Source organism: Diceros bicornis, chromosome 13 (genome assembly GCF_020826845.1).
Source record: "Diceros bicornis minor isolate mBicDic1 chromosome 13, mDicBic1.mat.cur, whole genome shotgun sequence".
NCBI lineage: Eukaryota > Metazoa > Chordata > Mammalia > Perissodactyla > Rhinocerotidae > Diceros > Diceros bicornis.
Window position 1 is genome coordinate 6,290,059 of NC_080752.1, and position 25,088 is coordinate 6,315,146.

The 25,088-nt window shown below is 48.7% G+C and overlaps 2 protein-coding genes across 2 annotated transcripts; both read left to right on the forward strand.

Moving 5' to 3' along the window:
• Positions 1 to 3,899: 3,899 nt before the first annotated feature.
• MPL (MPL proto-oncogene, thrombopoietin receptor) lies at positions 3,900 to 16,181 on the forward strand. The gene is made up of 12 exons (XM_058552148.1): positions 3,900 to 3,978; positions 4,127 to 4,259; positions 4,582 to 4,760; positions 5,317 to 5,615; positions 6,033 to 6,195; positions 6,455 to 6,581; positions 10,273 to 10,454; positions 10,619 to 10,761; positions 13,033 to 13,192; positions 13,407 to 13,503; positions 15,557 to 15,644; positions 15,831 to 16,181. The coding sequence occupies exons 1-12, from the start codon at positions 3,900 to 3,902 to the stop codon at positions 16,116 to 16,118; spliced, it is 1,938 nt and encodes a 645-aa protein (XP_058408131.1). The 3' UTR covers positions 16,119 to 16,181.
• A 4,824-nt stretch (positions 16,182 to 21,005) lies between these two features.
• On the forward strand, positions 21,006 to 25,010 carry CDC20 (cell division cycle 20). The gene is made up of 11 exons (XM_058552149.1): positions 21,006 to 21,062; positions 21,188 to 21,416; positions 21,530 to 21,678; positions 21,762 to 21,858; positions 22,035 to 22,163; positions 22,260 to 22,456; positions 22,572 to 22,666; positions 22,815 to 23,043; positions 23,207 to 23,332; positions 24,254 to 24,371; positions 24,763 to 25,010. Exons 2-11 carry the CDS (start codon positions 21,236 to 21,238, stop codon positions 24,939 to 24,941), a joined length of 1,500 nt encoding a protein of 499 aa, XP_058408132.1. The 5' UTR covers positions 21,006 to 21,062; positions 21,188 to 21,235; the 3' UTR covers positions 24,942 to 25,010.
• The last annotated feature ends 78 nt before the right edge of the window (positions 25,011 to 25,088 follow it).

Here is a 25,088-nt window from a genome sequence, read left to right on the forward strand (position 1 = left end):
TTATTTCTGATCACAAAAGAGCTACAAGACCTCTGAAAGGAATGTGAATTGCATTTCTCTATTTTTAATTAGCCTTTTTTCCCATTACACATAGTTGGAGGATAAGAAAAGACTCCCCAAAAGTGACTTGGGGATAGGTCTTGAATCACAAAGAAAGTTCCAACAGGCTGAGAGGTTGGAGGGTCCTGTGCCTGACGAAGTAAGGAAACAAGGCCCTGTGGCAGGAAGGGGGATTGGGTTTTGGAAGTGGTGGAGGGAGCGTCCTGAGGGAGAGACTCCAGGAACGGAAGATGACAGGTCTAAGGGCTTGTGTTCCAGCATCGAGAGATGACTCTTGGTCCAAAGGATCATGTGGAGCCATGAAAGGATTTTGATCAGGGAAAGAATAAAAGCAAATTTGAGCTTCAAAAAAGCACTGAGTAAGGAGATACCACTTGTCAACTATCAGAATGGCAAACTTAAAACATTGACAAAGGTGTGAGGAAAATACAGTGCTCTAACACACTGCTAGAGGTGTAAATGGAACAATCGTTTTGGAGAGAAGTTTGGCAATGTTGGAAAAGAAATGGAGAGATGGAGACTCCAGTGCCTAGAGCTACCTATCCCGGACTTTCTGACTGGAGAAATATGGCAGGTGTTGGGAAATCTGGGAAAATTGGGAGATAGAAGGCAAGGGGACAGGGATGGGCTGATGAGAGCTTAATTCTCTTCCCAATCACTATTCAGTGACATCATGTTAGTAGCTTGAAATTGGCCATGGTGGAGTATTTACACCACAAAAAGCAGCAAATGCTATAAAACAGTGCTCCCCCTCCTCCACCTCCAGAGAGCAGTTTACCAGCGCACTCCTGCCTGAGCCGGTCGTCATCCAGCAACCCCTTGAGTTCTCTCAGCAACGGCTGCACAGACATTAGACACAGGCTTTCATAAGCCGGGGCTTTGGCCTTATATCCCAACAGAAAAGCCTAGGCCTGCTGACCTGGGTTAGACCTTAAGGAAACTGCTAGACTCTTTGTCCAAAGAGTAGACAGACCTAAGACCTTTCCCCTAGACCTGTTCCAGTTCCTGTTTGATATGCTTAAGAAGCAAAAGACTGGGGATGTCCTTTTTCCAGCTGTGTGGAAGCAGAGAAAAGTGAGAAAGTGACAGGGACAGGTATACCTTCTTCCAGACAGGAGCAGAAAGCCCCCATCACAACTCTGACAGCCATAGACAAGCCCTTTGTCTTGTGGGCTCTGCACCTTTAACCACTATTTTTCTGCATCCCTGTATAAGTCACAGGACTTGGTAAGACTTGGATGCAGGAGTGGAGGGAGAATGAAGACTGAGGACAACTTTCAGGTTTCAGGTTTAGATGCCCAGGTAACCTAGGGTGAGATGCAGAACACAGGAAGAGAAGGTCCAAAAGGATGTATGGGAGTTAGTGATAGTTCTATTTGGGACTTGGTGAGTTTGAAGTGCCTTTGGAACAACAAATCAAGACATCCAATAAGTAACCGAGACTTTGAAGTTCAAGATAGTGGTAAAGTCTTAGGAGTTACTAGTATATAGATGGAACTGAAGCCATGAAATCACTCAGGAAATATTAAGGGTGAAGAAAGGACACCTAGGGAATGGCAACATTTAAGAGAAAGAGCAAAGAAAGAAAGAAACTAGGAGAGAATGTTCTAGGAGGTAGGAGGAAAGCAGGAGAATGTGACATATTGTAGAACCCAAGGAAGGAGGAGACTATCACACGGTGCAGGAAGGTTGAGTGTGATAAGGATTAAGACCAGAGACACGAGGAGGTTATTGTGGCTGGTTGAGAGTGGTAGGAGATGGGATTTGAGTAGGCAAGAGTCAGGTCAGGCAGGACCTTGTGTGCCATTAGGAGATGTTTGGATTTTATGCTAAGTGCAGTAGGAAATCATTAGAGGGTTTTAAGCAGGGGAGTGAAGTCTGATTTGCATTTTAAACACCTCACTTCCTTATGTGGAAGATGGACTGGGGGTAAGAGAGGAGGCAGTTAGGAAGCTACAGCAGTAACCCAGACTTTGACCAGGACGGTAGCAGTGGAAATGGTAAAAAGTGTTCAGATTCAGTACATTTTGAAAGAATATCTGACAGGACTTGCTAATGAACTGAATGTCGGGTAAGAGAAAGATAGGAATCAAGGAGTCCTGAGGTTTTGAGTTTGATCAACTGAATAGATAGTGGTGCCATTTACAGAGGTGAGTAAGACTAGAGGGGAAAAAAACAGGTTTAGGGGTGGGAACCAGAATCAAGGGTTTTATATTGGCCATCTTAAATATCAAATGCCCAGTGGACATGCAAGTGGAGATGCCAAGTAGGCAGTTGGGGATCCAAAGCTAGAGCCCAGGACAAAGTCACAGCTGGAGATACGAATTTTGAAGTCACCAGCATATACACAGCATCAAAGCCATGGGACTATGTGGACATTAAAACTGTTTCCCCTCTCACTTGACCTGACAGAGATTAGGTGGTCCTTGATTGGGGGTTGGGGAAGGCATCCAAAGTCATCCCCATTGGGCAGAGGAAGCTGGTCCTTTGTAACCTGAGAGCTGGATAGGAATTGGGACAAACCTGGCTCAGGGACTTCTTGCAGAGAAATGGTGCCAGAGAAAATAAGACCTCACAGGAGGATCTACCCCCTCCTTCCTCCTCCCATAATTCTGTTAGTAACATTAATTCAAGAGGAAGAGAGAAAGGTGATACTGAGAACACTTAGTGTGTAGAGCCAGTAATGGGAGCCCCAGCAAGCCCAGAGGGGCTAAATGTGGGAGTTCATGTGGCATGTACTCCTCCCACACCATGCAAGAGTTGAAGCTCCTGAGAGTTGGCATAAAAGCCACCCAGAGTTACAGCACTCCTGGGAGGAGGAGGCCTGGGCTTCAGAGAAGGGATCATACTCATGCTTCTACTCCTAATGTGGAGTATGACCTGAAGAGCTGAGACCAAACGTCCCCTGATTCTGAGCCAACCAGGCAAAAGTACTGAAGACCAGCGCTTCTCAAACTTTCACGTGTATTCGAATCATCTGGGGATTTCGATAAAGTGCAGGTTGTGTTTCAGAAGGTCTGGGGTGGGGCCTAAGATTCTGCATTTCTAACAAGCTCCCAGGTAATGCTTTTACTGCTGGTCTACAGAACACGCTTTGAGTAGCAAAGGACTAAAGGCAGCTGTGGGAGCCACCCGCAATGAAGAGGGCACGTCCAGTTCCAAGGAGAATGTGTTTATTTGTGCATGTTATAGAACCTATTAAAGTAGAAATAGCCACCATTTTGTCATGGTTGTGAGGCAGACAGTCACTTCTTGGCTGATTACACCGCCAGCAGCACGGCATGGTTGTTAAGCACTTGGAACCTGAAGCTTGACCTCCTTAGCTTTACCTTTTAGTAGGTAAGTGACCTTGGGCAAATCCTTAACTTCTCTGCATCTCAGTTTCCTCATCTCTATAATGGAAATAATAAGACTATTGTGAGGATTAGCTGAGCCAATAAAGTGCTTAACACATGGCAGCAGAGTAAATGCTCAGTAAATGTTGCTATTCTCGTTGATCGGACACTCTTCTACAACAGTTAACGGAGACACACACAGAGGCTTAGTCTCCTTTTGGTACATGGTCAAAAATGTAACCCCCATCTCCCTCCTACCAAAAGGCCTGTATCTTCTCTTTCAAATTCCTCCTACACTCCTGCCCACTCCCACTCCCCCTCCCCTGGCCCCTGGCCCCTGGCCCCTGGCCCCAGTGTGGTCTGGATGGGCCCCACAGGGGCAGGGACAAGGACAGGACGTGGGGCTGTATCTGACAGGAACCTGAGGGGCTGGCCCGGGAGGGGATTGGGGCCCAGCTTCCTGAAGGGAGGATGGGCTAAGGCAGGCATACAGTGCCGGAGAAGATGCCCTCCTGGGCCCTCTTGGTGGTCACCTCCTGCCTCCTCCTGGCCCCCGAACACCTGGCACAAGTCACCAGCCAAGGTGAGGTGTGTGGAGGGTGGAGATCACCTATACCCAGGAAGAGGGAGCTCTGGGAGGGGTGCCAGGTAGGAGGCTCCCACTGGTCCCCTACTCTTGCCCATAAACATACCTGGGAGGACCCAGAGCCCACTCCCCAGCTATTCCTCAGATGCCTCTTCGCTGGCCTCGGACTCAAAGCCCCTGAACTGTTTCTCTCGAACATTTGAGGACCTCACTTGCTTCTGGGATGAGGAAGAGGCAGCGCCCAGTGGAACATACCAGCTGCTGTATGCCTACCCAGGGTATGTGCTGGGCTGTGCCCCACTCCCCTGTACCTGTCCTGTCCTGACCTCAGCTAAGCCCCACTTCAGTAGCCTCCCTGCCTTTGGCCCTATCAGAGGACTACTCCAAGTACATCCCCTAAGTAGCCCCTAGTGAACAGAGGCACTTTGGATGGATATAGCCATCTCAAGCCCCCACACAACCCCTATTCCCACCTATCCCAGACACTGAGAAGAAAAATGGTAGTAATGGAAACAGAAGTTGGTCTTGGGCCCAGGCCTGGGTCCTCAGAGCCGGGCATGGTGGCCATGTAGGTAGGATGGATTTCTCCTATGCCCACAGGGAGAAGCCCCGTGCCTGCCCCCTGAGATCCCAGAGTATGCTTCCCTTTGGAACCCGATACGTATGCCAGTTTCCAGCCCAGGATGAAGTTCGCCTCTTCTCTCCACTGCACCTCTGGGTGAAGAACATGTTTCTGAACCAGACTCTGACCCAGCAGGTGCTCTTTGTGGATAGTGTAGGTAAGGGCCATCCTCCTGTCACCCTGGCCCCTCTATCTGCTGCTCCCAGGCCAGCTCCTAGAATCAGGCTGTGTGTGCTCTTTCAGGGCAAGTTGGATGCCCTTTATTACCAGGCCTCCAGAGGCATCTCAAGATCCCCTTATCATTCCTCCCAGCCTTGGAATCCAGAGCTAGACTTCATTTCACATCAGAGACACCCTGGTCCTCCCATCATTAACCTATTCATTTACACACTTATTCAACAGTTACAGAAAACATGCTATGTGCCAGGCACTGTGCTAGGTGACAAGGGTACAGAGATGAAAAGAGGTCTCTGCTCTTGAGGAGCACTAAGTCTAACAAAACTGCAATCAGGTCACTGTTCTCCTGAGAAAAGGAGAACAGGATAAGGAGCCTCCCTGCCCTGCCCTGCGCTCCAAGAAAGCCATGGCCCGTGATCATTTAGAACCCAGGGGCTGCCCCCAATCCACCCTTCAGTACCCCTCTCTACAGTCCACAGGCTGACTCGTAGACTGTGGCACTCAGAGCGTTCTGATGTGCCCTGTCTTTCCCTCAGGCCGGCCATCTCCCCCCAGTATCATCAAGGCCATGGGCGGGAGCCAGCCAGGGGAACTTCAGATCAGCTGGGAGGCCCCTGCTCCCGAAATCAGTGATTTCCTGAGGTACGAACTCCGCTACGGCCCCAAGGATCCCAGGAACTCCACTGGTCCCACAGTCATGCAGCTGCTGTCCACAGAAACCTGCTGCCCAGCTCTGCGGAGGCCAAACCCAGTCCCAGCTTGGGACCAGCCACTATGTGCTCAGCCCATGATGCCCGCACAGGATGGACCAGGGCAGACCTCCCCAACTAGAGAAGTATCCTGGCCTTCTTCTGCTCCACCTCCTATCTCCTACTCCCAATTTTGCCCCAAGTAAGGACAGGCCATACTTTGGGGATTCCAGACTGGGTTGGTCCTTGGGGAGTTAGTATAGGCTCTGATTAGCCCTCAGGAGTTATGTCTATTTAGGGAACTCCCACTTTGGGTCACTCACACCAAAAAAATTGAGAGCTTCAGGCCTCCAAGTTAATGGGGATTTCCCTAAAAAGCCCTGAACACCACCTGAAACCCACTGACCTGGCCCCCAGTCTGGTGCATATCCATCCACACAGTTCCTCAGGGAGGAACTGAGTCTCTCTCCATAGGCATGCTGTGGGGCTACAAATATAGGAGATGGAGGCTGTCTTGGCTGAGAGGCTGACCTAGATTTTGAGGCTGGGATTCTTCTCCCAAGGCTCCATCTCTGATAGTGATGGGTGGAAGCTGCCTCATCTCAGGGCTCCAGCCTGGTAACTCCTACTGGCTCCAGCTGCGCAGCCAACCTGATGGGGTTTCCCTCCATGGATCCTGGGGATCCTGGTCCCTCCCTGTGACCATGGACCTGCCTGGAGATGCAGGTGAGTCAACAAAGGAGTGGAGAGATGGGGAGGAGACAGAAAAGATCTCTAGGGAGGCCTAGGCTGGATATGGAAGCTCTGGGAACCATGGTCCTTCCTGATGACCTCAAACTTGCCACTGGACAGAGTTTGCCACTATGTTCAGGAAGAGAACAAAGAATATAAGTAAATATTCCAAGTTATGTATGTAAAGATCATTTGGATGCCCCATACAGTAGGAGCATGTAGGCCCTGATGGGACTTTCTTCTCTCACTTCAGTGGAAATCGGACTGCAATGCTTCACCTTGGACTTGAAGAATGTTACCTGTCAGTGGCAACAACAAGACCATGCTAGCTCCCAAGGCTTCTTCTACCACAGCAGGGCACGGTGCTGCCCCAGAGACAGGTGAGAGTTGAACTCATCATTGAGTTTGTTGTCATGCGAGAGACGCACAATCTTGCAGAAAGAAGGGAGAGATTGTTCTTGGTCCTCTTCATTCCCCTCTCTTGTCCCCAAACCAAATGGCCTCCATGCTCTCATCCTCCAGTGGGTATTTTATCTTCTCAACCTCTCTCCATTCCTACTGGGAATGCCTTGGTTTAGTTCAGCTTTAATCATGACACGTGGACCATTCCAACAGCCTACAGTCTCATTCACCTCCAATCTATTCCTCATGCTGCTGACAGAGTGACCTTTGTTAAACTCAAACTTTGCATGGCTTTCCCCCACTCAAATATATACCGCAACTTTCCACCATCTATCAAATCCAATCAAAACTTCACCTGACCTTCAAGAATTTCCACCAAACACCTCACTGATCTGTCAGTCCCTCCAAATCCAATCTCTAACCAAGTCTTGTTGATTTTACCTATTAAATATCTCTGGAATCTGTCTACTTTTGTTCATCACTGCCATTATCCTAGTACAAGCAATCATCATCTCTCTCTTGGGCTACTGAGAAGACTTATTAACTGATCACCTCGTGAATCCTCCAAATCGTTCTCTACACAGGAGCTGAAGCAATCTTTTAAAAATGCAAAAATGAACATAACGCTCCCTGCTTAAAAATCTTCAATAGCTTCCCATTGATCTTAGGATAGAGAAAAGAACTCTATTGTGGCCTTATAAAGTTCTAAAAGACTCAGCCCCTACCTATGCCTTCAGCTCATCTTATACTCTGCTGCCTTCTGCTCTCTATGCTGAGCACTGGCCTTCTTTGGTTCCCTCCTATCTGCCATATTCCCTCCTGCCTCTGGGTCTTTGCACGTGCTGTTTACCCAGCCCTCCTGTCTTTACTTAACTTCTGCTTATCCTTCAGATCTCAACTCAAATGTCACCTCCTCAGGGAACCCTCCCCTGACCTTCCTCATTAGGTCCAATAGCACCATTATACATCCTTGTTGTACCATGTACCTCTCCTTCTTAAGTACTTCTCATAGTTACAATTTTACATTTATACTTGATGTGGTTATTTGATTGATAATAGAATTCTCTCTCACAACTCCAGTTGAGAAAGGCTGATCTCGACTACACATGATCCATGAGGGCAAAGTCAGTGTCTGTTTTTACTCACCAATGTCGTCTCACCTCTACCACAGTGCTTGGAACATAGTAAACATTAGTAAAAACTTATTGAATGAGTGAATAATGAAAAAACCACTATTAACAGTCTTAATGTACTCTTCCAGTTATTGTATGCATTTACATATGTCTATACACAATATTTAGTTTTCAATATAAATTGGATCACATTATAGATATGGTTTGTTAACTTACTTTTTTACTTAAAAATATGTCTTGGAGATCATTACAAAAAGAGTAATTCATTCCTTTCAATAACTGCACAGATTCCCATAGTATGGAGGTGCTGTGAATAGATTAAAGGGTGGCAAAACTGAAGTCATCATTTCCTCTACCAAAACCTGCTCCTCCTCTTATCGTTCTCCATCCTACCATCAACTCAGCATTCCAGGCCTGAAACATGCAGATCACCCTGGACTTCTGCCATTTCTACACCCTCCAGGTCCAAACAGAAACAGTCTTGTTATTTCTAGCTCTTCAGTATCCCTTGAATCCATCTATTTCCCTCTACCCCACTGCAGCCACAACGCTATTTTCTGATACTCATCACTTTGCACATAGAAAACCATAACAGTGTCTTAATGGATTTCTCTGCTTCTAGTCACAAATCCTTTCCTACAAACTGCAGTTAGAGTGATCTTCCTAAAGTATAAAGCTAATTAGGACAATTCCCTGTTTAAAATCCTTAAACGTCTCCATAATTACTACAAGATTAAGTTCAAGCTCCTTGGAAAGACCACAAAGCTATCCATGACCTTGGTCTGCTGTCTCACATTTACCACTCACCACCAGGCCCTCTATGCTAAAAGCACTCTGCACCATTTAGAATCTCCCCCAAAGCACCATATCTCTTATCTGTGCACAAGCATGTGCCTGGGATGCCTGTTTATCCCCTTTGCCTGTCCTATTTATAGTCCAAGACTCAGTCTAAGCACTGCCTTGTCCAGGAAGTATTCTCCGACCCTCCCAGTCTGGGTTAGATGATCCTCCTTGATGCTCCCAAACCAGCCTGCACACATCATAGAAAAATACCATCTGTTTGTTTTTTTGCCTCTCCCACTGAAATGAGAGCTCCTTGAAGATTATTCCTCTACGTATTCACAGGGACTAGCACAGTGTCTGGCATATAGTATCAATTATTTGTTGAATAAATGAGTAAACATATAAATACATAAAATGATAAATAATTTTAATAATAGCTACCCACTTAGGGGTTATAATCAGGAAAGAGACATGATTCATTTGTTCAATAAACAATTATTGAAGGTGACTATGTGCCAGGCACTGGGGATAGAGTGACAAATAAAACAGAAAAGGTTCCAGCATTGTTGGGGCTTACATTTTAATGAGAGGAAAGAAGGGGTTGACAAACAAGTAAAGAAATAAAGAAACAAGGTTATATGATAAAGACTAAGTGGGGGGGGGTTGCTAATTTGGACTGGTGGTCAGAGAAAGCCTCACCAAGGAGGTGACAGGTGAGCTGAGACCTGAGTGGCAAGAAGGAGCGAGTCATGTGGACATCTAGAGTCAGAGCAATCCAGGGCAAGGTGAAGCAAACAGACAGTGCATTTGGCACATTTGTAGCACAGAAAGAAGGCCTGTGTGGATGAAGGGTGGCCAACTGGTGTGAGAATTGTAGGAGATGAGAATGGCAAGGTAGGAAGGGACTAAATCATATAGAGTCCTGTAGGCCCTGGTATGGAGTTTGGATTTCACTTCAGGTGGGATTGCGAGCCATTGAAGGATTTTAAGCAGAAGAGTGACATGATATGATTTACATTGTTAAAAGATATGTTTCTCTGTGAAATTATGAAGAAGTAAGAGTAGAAGCAGGATCATCAGTTAGAAATTTGCCTTAATCCAGGCAAGAGATAATGGCAGTTTGATCTAATTTGGCAGTGATAAAGATCAAAATAAATGCACAGATCTGTGATAGATTCTGGACACCATCAGATCAACATTTTGGAAGCAAATTCTGGCAGCCATGTGGAGAAGAAATGGAAGGGAGCGGCGAAAGTGGAGGTAGAAAAGCCAGTTAGGGGGCTGTTGTAATAATCGAACAGTAAAATAACATGGAGAGGTGACGAAGGGCACTGGTGTATGAGAACAGATTAAAAACATAAGGATGTTTTCCTCCAGAAAGATGAAGGCTCTTTAATCTTTGAAACAATCTTGTGAAGTAGATATTATTAACCCATTTTACAAATTAGGAAACTGGGGCACAGATGAATCAAGTAATTTGCCCAGTTATACACCAAAGAGGCCAGTCCTGACCTCTACAGCCCATGCTGTTTTCATGTATTATCCACCTCTTTCCTTAAGAGGAAGAGGCTGGACACCAAAGCAAACTTCAGAAAACAAAATATTATGGCATGACAACAGAGAGAAAGCCTGGAGGCCCATCCCAAGGAGCAGATTATAATCCATGCAGGCCATAGCCCCAGTGGGATGGGGAGTATCAGGACTAGTCTCTGAGGCAGGCCTGATTCAATGACTCTATGGGGCTGATTCTTAGGGACCCCATCTGGGAGAAGTGTGAAGAGGAGCAGAAAAATCCAGAATTACAGCCCTCCCAGTTCACCCGCTGCCACTTCAAGTCACAAAATGACAGTGTTATTCACATCCTTGTGGAGATGACCACAGCTCAGGGTGCTGTTCACAGCTACCTGGGCTCCCCTTTCTGGATCCACCAGGCTGGTAAGAACTTTCTTCCTTTTTCCTCCTACATTGTTCCCACTCCTACTGCACCTGACCCCACGCCCAGGATCACCAACTCTTGACAACTTGTGACCCACGGCCCTGGTGGCATGATGTCTCATGCACAGAAGGGCTTAGGCCAGTCCCTGCTGACATCCCTGTAGTGCTCATCCCCACTCCAAACTTGCACTGGAGAGAGGTCTCCAGTGGGCAGCTGGAATTGGAGTGGCAGCACCCATCATCCTGGGCAGCCCAAGAGACCTGCTATCAGCTCCGATACACAGGAGAAAGCCATCAGGACTGGAAGGTACAGTCAAGGAACAAATGCTCACAGACATCACTACATGGGGTATTCCTGAGTTTCACCACGTCTGTGATCAGGAGTGAAGGTGTCCATGTATCTATGCATGGGCTTACATATCTACGCTTATCTGATTCAACTGGTATCTTAATCTCTCTTCAGCATCTGACAACACTGACTACTCCCATTTAAAATTTTCTCTTCCCTTTGTGTTTGGGATATCAGTCTCTCCTGATTCTCATACTACCTCTCAGACTGAACCTTCTCACTCTCCTTTCCTGGCTCCTCCTTTTCCACCCTTCCTTAACATGCTGTGCTTCCTACAGTCCCGTCCTAGGCTCTTTTCTCCTCTAGATAAACATATATGCTCTCCCTAGGTGAGTGCTTCAACTCCATGGTTTTAACAACTATACTTTAACAATACCCCCATACAGAAAGGAACTTCTACATCATAGTCTGTTTCCTCAGTGGTGAAATGGGAATAAAGCTATCTACCTTCTAGAGTTGTAGTAAAAATTATATATATATATATATATATATATATATATGGCATACTGTCTGGCATACAGAAGGTGCTCAATATACATTAGTTAAATATTAGTTTCTTTCTCTACTTTTATTCTCATTTGCCACATGTATATACAACTTCTTACCAGGCAGCTCTACCTAAAAGCCCCCCAGGGCATTTCAAGCTCAATATACCCAAAACTGAACTCATTTTCCTCCCCAAACTTATTTCACTTTTTTTTTTTTTTGAGGAATATAGGCCCTGAGCTAACAACTGTTGCCAATCTTCTTTTTTTTCTCCCCAAAGCTCCAGTACATAGTTGCATATCCTGGTTAGGTCCTTCTAGTTGCTCTATGTGGGACGCCGCCTCCGCATGGCTTGATGAGCAGTGAGTAGGTCCCCGCCCAGAATCCCAACCTGCGAACCCCAGGCCACGGAAGAGGAACCAGCGAACTTAACCACTGCGCCACCTGGCCCGCCCCTTCTTTTACTTTTTTATCAAGCTATAAGTTACATACAGTAAAGTACACAAATCTTAAATATACAATTGATGTATATGTATACAGCCATGTAACCATTACCCAGATCAAGATACAGGTTACTTCTAGTGCCCCAGAAGCTCCTCATGCCCCCTACAGTCACACCCCTCCCTCCAAGCAAATCACTATTCTGACATTACCACTGATAAGTTTTGACTGTTGTTGAACGTAACAAGATGGAACCATACAGTCTTTCTTCCTCAAACTTACTTCTCTGTTCCTTGTCTCTGATAACGGCACTACCACTTACCCAGTTGCCCAAGCCTGGAAGCATCCTTGACTCTTTTCCTTTTCCTTTGTCCCCTCCCCCTTCCCCCATTTATCAACAAGTCAGTTGAGTTTATTGTACTAACGTCCTCAAATCCCCGCTACCGCTGCCTTCACCTCATCTTTGACCATCCAGCCTGCCCATCCATGCTCTTAGCACACTGCACTACTCTGTAACTCCCAACCAAGCAACTCAAGCAGCATTACATGCTTCTTCATGCTCCCATAATGCCTTACTTACATTATTACAGCACTAATTACCTGTTGTAATTATTTGCTTGTTTGCATGTGTTCCTCATTAGACATGTGAGAGACCATGTTGCATTTCTCTTTTTCGCCAGTGCCTAGCATAACGCTTGGCATATCCCAAGCAGTCCATAAACGTCTGCTAAATGATTAAGTTAATAAAGTCTTCCTGCTTGTACATGTGATGCTTGTACCCCCTGCTTGGAGTCTGTCCTTGTACCTCCCGTACCTAGCACAATTCTGGCATCCTCTGCTGAATGCGTGTTCTTGTGAACTGTCCATGCGGCCCTGAGTATCTGAGTGTGTCTGGTTTCCATCGCCGGACCTAGAGTTCAGGTGAGCACTTCTGGCAGGATGTCCGCGTGTCCTGATCAGTGTGTGCGCACCAGGATCTCTGTTGGGGTGTATCGTAACTGTCTATCGTATATATGTGTCAAGATGAGTAGTCCTCTGTGCAGATGAGGTCTCTGTGTCAGAGCGTGTGCTGGGGACGCGGTTCTCTCAGGCGGGGTGTGCCTCGGACAGGGCGAGGCCGCGGTCAGGGGGAGAGGCTCTCCGTTTGGATGTTCTATCTTGCACGTTTCCGCCAGTATGCGTGTTTTCTGTCAGTAAGGCTCTACGGGGGGGGTATCCCTGGGGATTCAAAGCGATAGGATTTTGGTCCAACAGACGCCGGCCGCCGAAGCCTGACCACCCGCTCGCTTCTCCTCTGCGCAGGTGCTGGAGCCGCTTCTCGGGGCCCAGGGAGTGACCTTGGAGCTACGCCCGCGCTCTCGCTACCGTTTACAGCTTCGCGCCAGACTCCACGGCCCCACTTTCCAAGGCCCCTGGAGCTCCTGGTCGGACCCAGTGAGGGTGGAGACCGCCTCCGAGACGGGTGAGAGCCCCACGGGGCAAAGGCAGTCTGCGGCTGCGCGAGTGGAGAGGCGCCGGCGCAGCGAGGGCGGGGCTCCGGCCGTACCGGTCTGCGGCTGCGCAAACGACAGCGGCGCCCCGGGCCCGTGAGGGGCGGAGCCAGGGCGGGGGCTGGCGGGCCTGGGGGCGGGGCTCCGGCCAGGGGCTGCCGGGGTCTGAGTGTTTTTGTCCCCTAGCCTGGATCTCCTTGGTGACGGCTCTGCTCCTGGTGCTGGGCCTCAGCGCCCTCCTGGGCCTGCTGCTGCTGAGGTGGCAGTTTCCTGCGCACTACAGGTACCGCCCCGGCCAGGCGGAGCCGGAGGCCTCTAAACAAACATCCCAGGGTCACGCTGTGACACCTGCTCTCCGGACAACCACATGTCCACGCCTCTGGCTTCAGCCGCTTCCTGCACGTCTCCCCTGGAAGTCGCACCGCCTCCTTAACTTTAACATGCCCACTATGCTGGACACCTCAAATAGCCCCACCTCCTTGCTCCTCATCTCAGTAACAAGGCTACTGTGCACCCATCACCCAAGCGAAACACTTAGGCGCCTCCCTCCCTCTTCTCCAGTCTGGTCTGGTCTGGTCATTCCACCCCTAAACCTCGCTCAAACAGTGGCCCCATTTCTCTAGCCCTGCAGTCACTACCTGATGCACTGAAGCAGAGCCTCTTCTCCCTCCAATCCAGCCTCCCACAGCCACGAGAATAATCTTTTGAAGATGCACACATGAACTTGTCACTCTCCTCCTTAAATCTCATTATTAGCTCCCCAGGATAGAGTCCAGACTCTCAAATGACCAGCAGGAATCCACAAAATCTGGCCTCTGCCAGCATTTCCACCCTTTCCCACCCTGTGCATCAGCCTTACCAGATTGTTGGTGATCTCCTCCACAAGTCAGGCAGTTATTTCTCAGTGCCTTTGCATACAATGTCCCCTCTGCCAGGAATATCCTCCCTGGATGACTAATATCCATGTATGTTTAAATAACTTTCTTCACCAACTCCAAGGAAACCCTTCCTAAACTTCCCCTATGCTACTCTCTGTGCCCCAGTACAGACTTCTATCATAGTACCAGTAGCCTTTTACTGCATTTATTTCTTTATATGTCTTCCCTGTACCTTACTTGGTCATCTTTAGATCCTCAGCACAGTGCCTGCCAAATAGCATGCCCTTAAATAAATGTTATTAATGAATGACTTGTTTATGTGGGAAGGCTAAGGCTGAGGAGAAATATCATTGGAAGTCATAAACATAAAGGATAGAATCCATACCAGTTCAGTCCTTCAACTGGTAACATCTCTTGATTCTGGAAGACTCAGCTCAGAAGGCGACCTCCAGGCAGCCTCTTTTGATGGCCTTAGGCTGGGTTAGATGCCCCTCTTCTGGGCTCCCATCTCTCCTTGTCTTTCTTTAAACTTTTAATCCACTCATATATATGAGCAGACTGGAATGTTGCCTCTATGCAGGTAGCCAGATCCAATAAAAAAACTGGGAGAGAAGAGGGAGGTGGTGCTGAACCAGACATACTCAGTTCCTTTTCCCCAATTTACCAGATAAATCACTTCTTCTCCCCTGGAGAGATATGAGTGACATCACGGAAGAGGCCTGAAATGTTGTTGAGCTAAAGTCCCTCCGTGTGGAAATATGAGCCTAAAGAATTGGAGGTTCCCCCAACATACCTTAGCCTATACTCTTCCCAGATAGACCACCTTCCCCAGTAACTTAATAGTAAGCCCCCCTGGTTCTCTTCATTCATTCACTCCACTAATTTCTTGAGCACCTACTATGGACCAGACACTGTTCAATACCCTGGAGATACAGGAGTGAGCAACTAGACAAACTCTTTGCTCTCATGGAGCTTACATTCTAGTGGGGTGAGACAGACAAAAACAAATATATATATTAACATAATAAGTATACAATAAGTCAAGTGCTATAAAGAAAAATAAAGCAGAGCAGGAGAGAGAGTGTGCTGGGGAAGGGAGGTGGCATATTTTAGACAAGGTAGTCAGGGAAGGCCTCTCTGTCAGGATGACATTTGAGCAGAGACCTCAATGAAAGGAGGGAACAAATGGAATGTTCCGGGCAGAGAGAACAGAGAGTGCAGAGGCCCTGAAGCAGGAATGTTTGAGGACACGCAAACCCCTTTTTGGACGTCCCTTCCCTGCCTGAGCTTTCCTTTGCACCTATGCTCTTCCACTTTACTTGGTTGCCTTGACTACACTCCTACCTCTCCAAGCCTTACTCCCCCACCTCACTGCCCCCCCACTGACCCGCCTCAGTGCTCTCCTCCTCCCTCTCAATGCACTCCCATGACAGTGTCTTTCTCTTCCTTCTCCCCAAGGAGTCTGAGGCATGCCTTGTGGCCCTCACTTCCAGACCTTCACCGGGTCCTAGGCCAGTACCTTAGGGATACTGCAGCCCTGAGTCCGGTGAGTGCACCCCCTCCCACCTACCCACTACCACCCTGCCTGCAGCTGGATCCTTGCAAGGCCCTTGCCCACCAGCATACCATCCCTGGGTCCTAGCCCCAGCCAAACCCTCCTTTCCACACCATCCAGGTCCTCCTCCCACAGGATCTGCTCTAATTCAGACTCCTGTCCCCACATCTCTCCCAGCCCAAGGCTGCAGTCTCAGATGCCTATGAGGAAGTGGAACCCAGCCTCCTTGAAATTCTACCTAACTCCTCAGAGAAGACACCCTTGCCACTATGTTCCTCCCAGGCCCAGATGGACTACCGAGGATTGCAGCCTTCTTGCCTGGGGACCATGCCCCTGTCTGTGTGCCCACCCATGATGGAGTCAGGGTCCTACTGCACCACTCACATCGCCAACCATTCCTACTTACCACTGAGCTGTTGGCAGGCCCCTCGTTCCCAGTACCCCGGACAGATCCAAACCCTCTAGCCCTGTCTTCCAACCTCTCTACCCACCCCACCCCCACAACACAAACATCTCAGAGCTCACGACCATCCCTCTCTGTCTGCCCTCATGCTTGGGCTTCACAACACTGATCTTTCCATACTGCTGCTGACATAAATCCAGGATCCTCCAGGCAAGGCTCATTTGACTAAGCTCATCTAATTTCCACCTTCCTCCTCTTTCCTTTTTAATGCCAAACTCCTTAAGAGGTCTGCACTTCCCCACTTCCCATTTGCATTTCAGACTACTTCAATTCGTGCCCCTGCTACCACTTTGCTAATGAAACTACTCAGATGAAGTTCACCTCAGACTTTCTAATTGCAAGATCCAATAGGATCTTGTCAATCCTCAATTTCTTTGATCTCTCTGTGGCATTTGTCATGGTGACTACTTATTTCTCCTTTAAATTCTCTCCTCCCTTGGCTTTTATAGCATCACCATCTCTCCTGGCTCTGCCTTTGCCATTCTGAGTATACTAGTAGTGAAGAACATAAATTCTGGAGTCAGAGCTGGGTTCAATTCCTGTCTTTCCCACTTGCTAGCTGTGCAACCTTGGGCAAAGAACTTAAAGCCTTTGAGTCTTAATTTTCTCATCTATAAAACAGGGGTGATAACAGAACCCCATAGAGTTGTGAAGAGAATTAAGTGAGATAATCTAAGTGAAGCACAGTGCCTAGGACATAGTAAGTGTGATATATCTAAACTATCATAATTACTCTTTCCTAATCTCTTATCCTGGCATCTCTTCCATTCCTTAATTATTGCAGTCCCTCATGAATCCATTCTGAACCCAGTCTCCAATCTGTCCATTCTCATTGCCTTTCCTATATGTGACCGCTCCGAAGTTCTTACCTCCAGCCCAGGCCTCTACTACAACACCTATGATGCTTTCTGCAAGTAACTGTGTACACATCTGTCTCCCACTACTAGGTTGTGAGCTCCTTGAGGGCAAGGGCCATGATTTAATGGTCTTTTCCCCCAGCACCTAGAGTAGTGTTTGGTGCATGGTAGTAGGCCTTCAATAAATATTTTCTAAATGAAGAAAGTCTTTCTGGACAATGCAACCTTAACCCTGTGCCAACGTCCCTCATCCTTTAATCCATTCATATGCAGTGGTAAATGTGCTTAGGCCATTTTGGTTATGGATTCCCCTGATCCATTCAAATTCTCAAACAAATGGTATTTTTTGCTGGCTCCAAACATACCCACTGTATCAGTCAGGGTCTTGGCAGAAATAGATGGCACACTCAAACTGGGTATCTTGATGAGAGTTTAATAAAGGGCATATTCATAATGACGAGGCAGGATTTAAGAAAACCATCAAGGAATAGGGCTGTACCCCAGGGCTAACAATAGCTGAGAGCTGGTACCACCTCTAGGCATCAAGGGGTAAGGGGAAAGAGTGGTTACTAGATCTGGAGACAGTGGCTGTAAGAGAGGGTTGCTTACAACCCTCCCTGGCAGGAGCTGTGGCCTCCAGTAGAAAGATACAGCCAACCTATGGGGACATGGCAGGGAGGGAGCCAGGGGAATACATAGCTTATGCTCACTCTCCCCTAACTCTCTGATCGCCTCTGTGTTAGTTTGCTAGTGCGGCCGTAACAACGTACCACAAACTTGTGACTTAAACATCAGAAATTTATGTCTCACAGTTCTGGAGGCTAGAAGTTCAAGGTGTCAGCAATCTTGGTTCCTTCTGAGAGCTATGAAGAAGAATCTGTACCATGCCTCTCCCCTGGCTTCTGGTGGTTTCCATCTTTGGTGTTCCTTGGCTTGTAGAAGCATCACCCCCATCTCTGCCTTCGTCTTCACATGGCATTCTCCCTGTGTGTGTCTGTGTCCAAATTTCCCCATTTTATAAGGACACCTGTCATATTGGATTATTGGGGGGTCATTGGCCACCCAAATGACCTCATCTTAACTAGTTACATCTGCAATGACCCTATTTCCAAATAAGGTCACACTCTGAAGTACTGGGGCTTAGGAAATCAATATAAGAATTTGGGGGAGGACACAATTTAACCCATAATATCCTCCCATTGGTGAAACCTAAACAGAAACTAGAGCCCAAGGGAATCCATTGATGCAGGCCATATGAATCAGCCTTAAGGGCACAGGGCAGGGTGGAGAAAGATGAAGAATGGATCTGGATGGAACAAATGGATGACATCCAGTATATTCATTTTCCGTAATTCTTTCCCTCAGCCATGTTCAAGGCTCTGACTCTATTCCTGGGAACTCAAGACTAGGATTGAGACCCAAACCACTGAACCTCTCCCCTTTACACCTACTCAGCCATCATGTCCTAAATTCTACGACTGCTTCCTAGATTCTGTCTTCTTTTCTCCATCTCCACCCAGCTATTACTACAGCCTTCTAACTAGTATCTCTGCCTCCAGTCCCTCTACTTAAATCCAATCTGTATGTTGCCTCCAGATTGATCTTCCTATTCATCTCACTCCTTGCTCACTCCTTACATCTAAATCGTTAGCTTGACTCTTCAGAACCTGATCTCTTTCTCTTCCACTACTTCCCTAGGTGAGGATTTAAAATGTTAACACAATGCCAAGCACATAGTAAATACTCAGTGTTTATTGAGCTATTCTTATAATTATCCCAAATGAGCTGTTCCCTGAATATCACCTATATTTTATTCCTTCCATGCCCTTTGCTTCACTAGATTCAAGTCCTTCAGGTGGGAGTTCCCCTCATCTAACCAGCTCCTCAGCCTCTAATTATCCATCTCTAAAGCTTTGTTTTCCTTCCCTCCAGCCTAAAAGGAAGTGATCTTTCTTTCCTAGACTGGAAAAGCTCTGTGTGTTTCTATTCCATTTCTTCCTGGGGAAGGTACTCAGGCACCTTGCTGTATCAGCTTGCCCTCCATCTCCCCTGGCTCTTTTGCCTTCACCTTCAAACATGCATAAGCCTCTTGGTGCTGGTTCCCTCAAGCTCCCATGCACTGCCCCTTTCTTGCTCCAAAATTTCTCAAACAAGTAGCCCCTGCTTGCTGCCTCCACACTCTCCCCACCCTTCTTTGTGCAACTCCTTCCAAATGGAATGTGAGCACCCATTCTCCTGATCCCACTCTCTCCAAGGTCACTGATGATTTGTTTCTTGATGGCCAAATCTGACCTTTTCTGTCATCATTCTGCTTGACCACTTTGCATCATATTAGAATGCCTCCCACTTCAAGGTCCATGTCAGTATAATCTCCACTGGCTTCTCTCATTCCCTTATTTTTAAATGTACGAATTCCCTGAGGTTGTACCTTTATTTACCTGATCCTTCTTTTTCTCTGCAGTCACCCTTCCTCCAGAAGCTGCAAATTGCTGGCCATGCCCCACCCCCAGATATGTTTTATTTGGCCCTTCCCTACACAGACATTCTCCCTGATTCCAAAATGCCTAGCAGATAAAGCCCAAACTCCTTACTTTGTCATTTAAGGCCCTGCCAGCCAGATTCAGACTACCTTTTCTCTATTCTCTGGGGTTCAGGATTCCCTATTTCCAAACCCAGCACATCCAACTCCTTGCTTTTCAAGGTAATTGAAAACAGAGAACAGGAATGCTTCAAAGTCAAAGGTAATAACAGTATTAATTTTGGGCTAAGAGCCCCAGATTTTTCTCTGTCATCATCAGGGTCGATGTTAGGCTAATGATTGAAAACGTGATTTTTCCAGGCTCTCCCTGGGGCAGGATAGCACATGGTTAGGATGGCAGGGGTTGGTCAGATGGTTTGGCTCAACTACATATTATTATTGGCTGTGTGGCTTTGGGCAAGTTTCTAACTTCTTTCTGACCCAGTTTCTTTTTCTGTAAAACGGGGATAGAGTATCTGCCTTATGGGATTAAGGATTAAACTCAATAATGTATGTAAACTGTTTAAACACAGTAGTCAGCAGATGGCCAGGAAATGAAATCCATTATTACTTTTATTATCGTTGCCTCACCGCTAAGCATATTCACACAATTCATTCATTATTAGAGCATTGTTTTGAACAGGAGTCAGACCTGAATTCCTACCAGCTAGGGTGACCTCGGGCAAATCCCTTTTCTGGGCCTGTTTCTTTATCTGTAAAACATGGGTATGTTGCCAAGGTGGGGAGGGTGCACCACACAGATTAGACTAGCGGGTCTCTAAAATTCCTGACATCTCTAAAGCTCCATGGGGGCAAGCCACAGTGTCTCTCAGAGAGCAGTCCAATCCCAGCTTCCAGATGGACAGGTCTGAATCCTGATCCTTTTTTTTTTGACCATAAGGGATCCCTCCCCCCTTCAGGCTCGTTTTCCCTATTTGTAAAAAAACAACAAACAAAACAATTTTAAAAAAGCAAACAGAGGTGCTACTTCCTTCCTAGCAGTGTTCCTACAGGTACCGAGCAAACAGCGGATGCACTCGGGCCTCCTTTCTGCTCCTAAGCTTCTCAACTCCTTCCTCCCACCACCCCTGCCCGCCTGCCGCCTGCCCGCTGCCTCCCCCTTCTCTGAGCAGTTCAAGTGCTTTAGGTCACCCCTCCGAGGTCTGTCCTTCTGTAGCTGAGAACGAGCCACAAGCAGGCTTTAAGTGTGAACGGTGGGTGAGGGGAAGCTGAAGAATGAATGGAAGCTACTCCGGAACGCAGAGGCAGCGCAGGCCTCGCCTCGTGACCCGCCCGGCTCCGCCCCTCTCTCTTTCAAGTCCTGATTCTCTGCGACCGGTCTTACGTCTGTCTCTCACCCTTCAAATCACGCTCCGCGACTGGACTCTCGTGAGATCTGTGACTTGCCCCGGAAGACCCGCCCCCTGTGCCGTAGAGGCCAATGGGCGAGGGCGACGGTTGCGACGGTTGGGTTTTGAAGCAGCCAATGAGCGCTCGGAGCGGGGAGTTTAAGAAGCATAGGCCGGCACTGCCAGGGCCGGTTCGGGATTGGAACCTGCTCCGAGCCGACGGTGAGGGCAGCTGGGCTGAGGCGAGGTGGGGCGGCTGGGGGTGCCGGGCCGGGAGGGGCTGCGGCCGGGGTGGCCCTGACTGCGTGGCCGGCGGTCCCAGAGCACGGTCGCCTCTCCCCCTCCAGGGCTCGGCGGGCACTCGCTCCGGGGTCCCCTCCCCTCCAGACGCCCCCATGGCTCAGTTCGTGTTCGAGAGCGACCTGCACTCGCTGCTGCAGCTGGACGCACCCATCCCCAATGCACCCCCTGCGCGCTGGCAGCGCAAAGCCAAGGAGGCCGCGGGGCCGGCCCCCTCGCCCATGCGGGCCGCCAACCGGTCCCACAGCGCCGGCAGGACCCCGGGCCGAACTCCTGGTCAGCGGGGTGCGGGGCACACGGGGAGGGAGAGCGGGACGGATGAGAACAGGCTTCATGCCTCCTCCCCCGGGAGCCTAGTCAGACTGTCTGGCTGCCCTCTCTTGCCCCAGGCAAATCCAGCTCCAAGGTTCAGACCACCCCCAGCAAACCTGGCGGCGACCGCTATATCCCCCATCGCAGTGCTTCCCAGATGGAGGTGGCCAGCTTCCTCCTGAGCAAGGAGAACCAGCCGGAAAACAATCAGACGCCCACCAAGAAGGTATGTACCCTAGAGGCCTACCCCTGCCCATCTGTGTACCTGGGATAATGCCGTCCTGCCTCACCACCACCCTTATGTGCCAGGAACATCAGAAAGCCTGGGCTTTGAATCTGAACGGTTTTGATGTGGAGGAAGCCAAGATCCTTCGGCTCAGTGGGAAACCACAGAACGCTCCAGAGGGTGAGGCCCGAAGTTCTTGGTTTTTGGAGGTGTCAGTCCACCCCTAGGGTTGAGGGGAGATGCCTGTCTACTCTTCCCACCTATGGCTGGGGGATGGGGGAGTGCTTATCTGGCTTTCCAGGCTAGGGATGGGGAGGTGTCAATTCTCTGCGTCTAGAGCCACTGGGTTGCCACAGGTTACCAGAACAGACTAAAAGTACTCTATAGCCAGAAGGCCACGCCTGGCTCCAGCCGGAAGACCTGCCGTTACATTCCTTCCCTGCCAGACCGCATCTTGGATGCCCCTGAAATCCGCAATGACTACTGTAAGTGCAGCCTTCTCCTTGCCAATGGATGGAGAAGGAGGGCCCGGGGACCAGGCAAACAAGGAAGCTGATGCTCTTCCCTTACCCCTCTGGCAGACCTGAACCTTGTGGATTGGAGCTCTGGGAATGTACTGGCTGTGGCACTGGACAACAGTGTGTACCTGTGGAATGCCAGCTCTGGTGACATCCTGCAGCTGCTGCAAATGGAGCAGCCTGGGGACTATGTATCTTCTGTGGCCTGGATCAAAGAAGGCAACTACCTGGCCGTGGGCACCAGCAATGCTGAGGTGCAGGTGAGACTTGTCCCAGTGCTGCAGCTCTATCGTCCCCCAGACTCAGGGGGCTTGCCCAGCAGGAGGATGTTAATGCCAAGTCCCAATCTCTGATTCAAGTGGTCTCTCTCTCTAGCTTTGGGATGTGCAACAGCAGAAACGGCTTCGAAACATGACCAGTCACTCTGCGCGAGTGGGCTCCCTATGTTGGAATAGCTATATCCTGTCCAGGTCAGTGGTTTGTGCTACTCTGTGACAAGATCAGTCTATGATTTTAACCCACTCTCCCCTTACTGTATACCTCTGAAGTGAAGCAGCTCTGGTCTGCTGACGGTGTTTGTGCTGCCACAGAACCTGATTCCCTTCTTCCCTCCCCCAGTGGCTCACGCTCTGGCCACATCCACCACCATGATGTTCGGGTAGCAGAACACCATGTGGCCACACTGAGTGGCCACAGCCAGGAAGTGTGTGGGCTGTGCTGGGCCCCAGATGGACGACATTTGGCCAGTGGTGGCAACGATAACTTGGTCAATGTGTGGCCTAGTGCTCCTGGAGAGGGTGGCTGGGTTCCCCTGCAAACATTCACCCAGCATCAAGGGGCTGTCAAGGTGAGAGTGGGGCTGAGCTGGGGCCTCTGCAGACCCTCGCCCAGAACCTGGGGTCTATGAAGGGGAGCTGGCATGGTGGGATCGGACTGGGTTGATCTGTGACCCCTATAACTCCTTGTCTAGGTCTAGTAGTACCTCCTGACCCCACCTTTATCCCACCTAGGCTGTAGCTTGGTGTCCCTGGCAGTCCAATGTCCTGGCAACTGGAGGGGGCACCAGTGATCGACACATTCGCATCTGGAACGTCTGCTCTGGGGCCTGTTTGAGTGCTGTGGATGCCCATTCTCAGGTAGTCTTTTACCTATTCCAGCCTCTCACTCCCAGATGTGTTCTTACTCTATATAGTCTTCCTGGGCAACCATGCCTCCTCCAATGGCGTAGCCAATGCTATACCCTGATTGATGACTTCTAAACTTCTAACTCAGGTCTCACTCATGAGCTCTAGACCCCTACTTCCAAGTCTGGTTTATCTCCAACCTCATGTCTTGTAAGTGGCACCGCCCTAATATGTCCCAAATTAAACTTGTCACTTCCCCTTGTCTCCCTGAAATGTGTCCCTCTTCCCCCTCCTCTTAACATTGTTGGAGAGAGAAATCTGAAAAAACTCCTAGAATCTTTCATCCTCCTCACCTAGTCACCAAGATATACCAGTTTTACCTCAGAATATCATTCACATGTGTCCCCTCCCCTCAGCCTCATCCTTCTTCCCCGTGGAGGCCCACTGCACTGGTCTCTCAGCATTCTTTTCTTATCTCCTCCAGTCTGTTGTCTACACTGTGGTCTGTTACTGCCCTCCTTCAACCCTGCAATGGCTCCCCATCACCTACAGCATTTAACCCAAATCCATTAGAGTGATATTTAAGGCCCTTGCTGGTGGGTCTTCCTGCAACCACTCCAGCTTCCTCTCCTTCCACTCCCCGACATGGCAGCCTTCATCCTAGACTTGGGCTCTGGAGCCAGAATTCAAATTTGGGCTCTGTCATCTACTAACTTAACTTGTATGTGATCTTAGGCAGCTTACTGAACTTCCCTCTGCTTGATTCATCTGTAAAGTGGATACGATTGTAACTCTCAAAGGCTTTTATAAGGACTAGGATCATTCAAGTCGGAGTACATAGCACCTGGCAGGGTGCCTAACACTGTAATGGCCTCAGTTCTGATTTGAGTAGTGTTGGCTCTATGTGATGCCTACACCATCCCCTCTCTACAGGTGTGCTCCATCCTCTGGTCTCCCCACTACAAGGAGCTCATCTCAGGCCATGGCTTTGCCCAGAACCAGCTGGTTATTTGGAAGTACCCAACCATGGCCAAGGTGGCTGAGCTCAAAGGTAGGTGCTAAGTGACAGAAGCCAGACACAAAAGGCCATATATTGTATGACTGTTTATATGAAATGTCCAGAAGAGGCAAATGCAGAGAGGGAAAGCAGATTAATGAGTGCCAAGGGCTGGGAGGAGAGGGTAATGAGGAGTGACTTTCTTTATGGAGTGATGAAAATGTTCTGGAATTATTGTTGTGATGATTGTACAACTTTGGCAGCATACTAAAAACCAATGAATTGTGTACTTTAAAAGGATGAATTTTATGGTATATGAATTATTATCTCAATAAAGCTGTTATAAAAACAAAAAAAAAGGTAGGTGGCCCTCGTAAATGGAAGGCTGCAGATGTGTCTACTATTCATATGTACCTCTCTCACTTTTTCCGTCCTCATGCCCCAGGTCACACAGCTCGGGTCCTGAGTCTGACCATGAGCCCAGATGGGGTCACAGTGGCATCGGCAGCAGCGGATGAGACCCTGCGGCTATGGCGCTGCTTTGAGTTGGACCCGGCGCGGCGGCGGGAGCGGGAGAAGGCCAGTGCAGCCAAAAGCAGCCTCATCCACCAAGGCATCCGCTGAGGACCAGCTTAGCACCTCAGTTTTTTGTTTTTGTTTTTTATTTTTCTAATAAAGTCATGTCTCCCTCTCTGCTCCTTGCATGACCTCAATCCCAGCAGCCTTCCCAGGGGCTCCTCCCTGCTGTGATCAGAGAGCTAGAAATGTCCG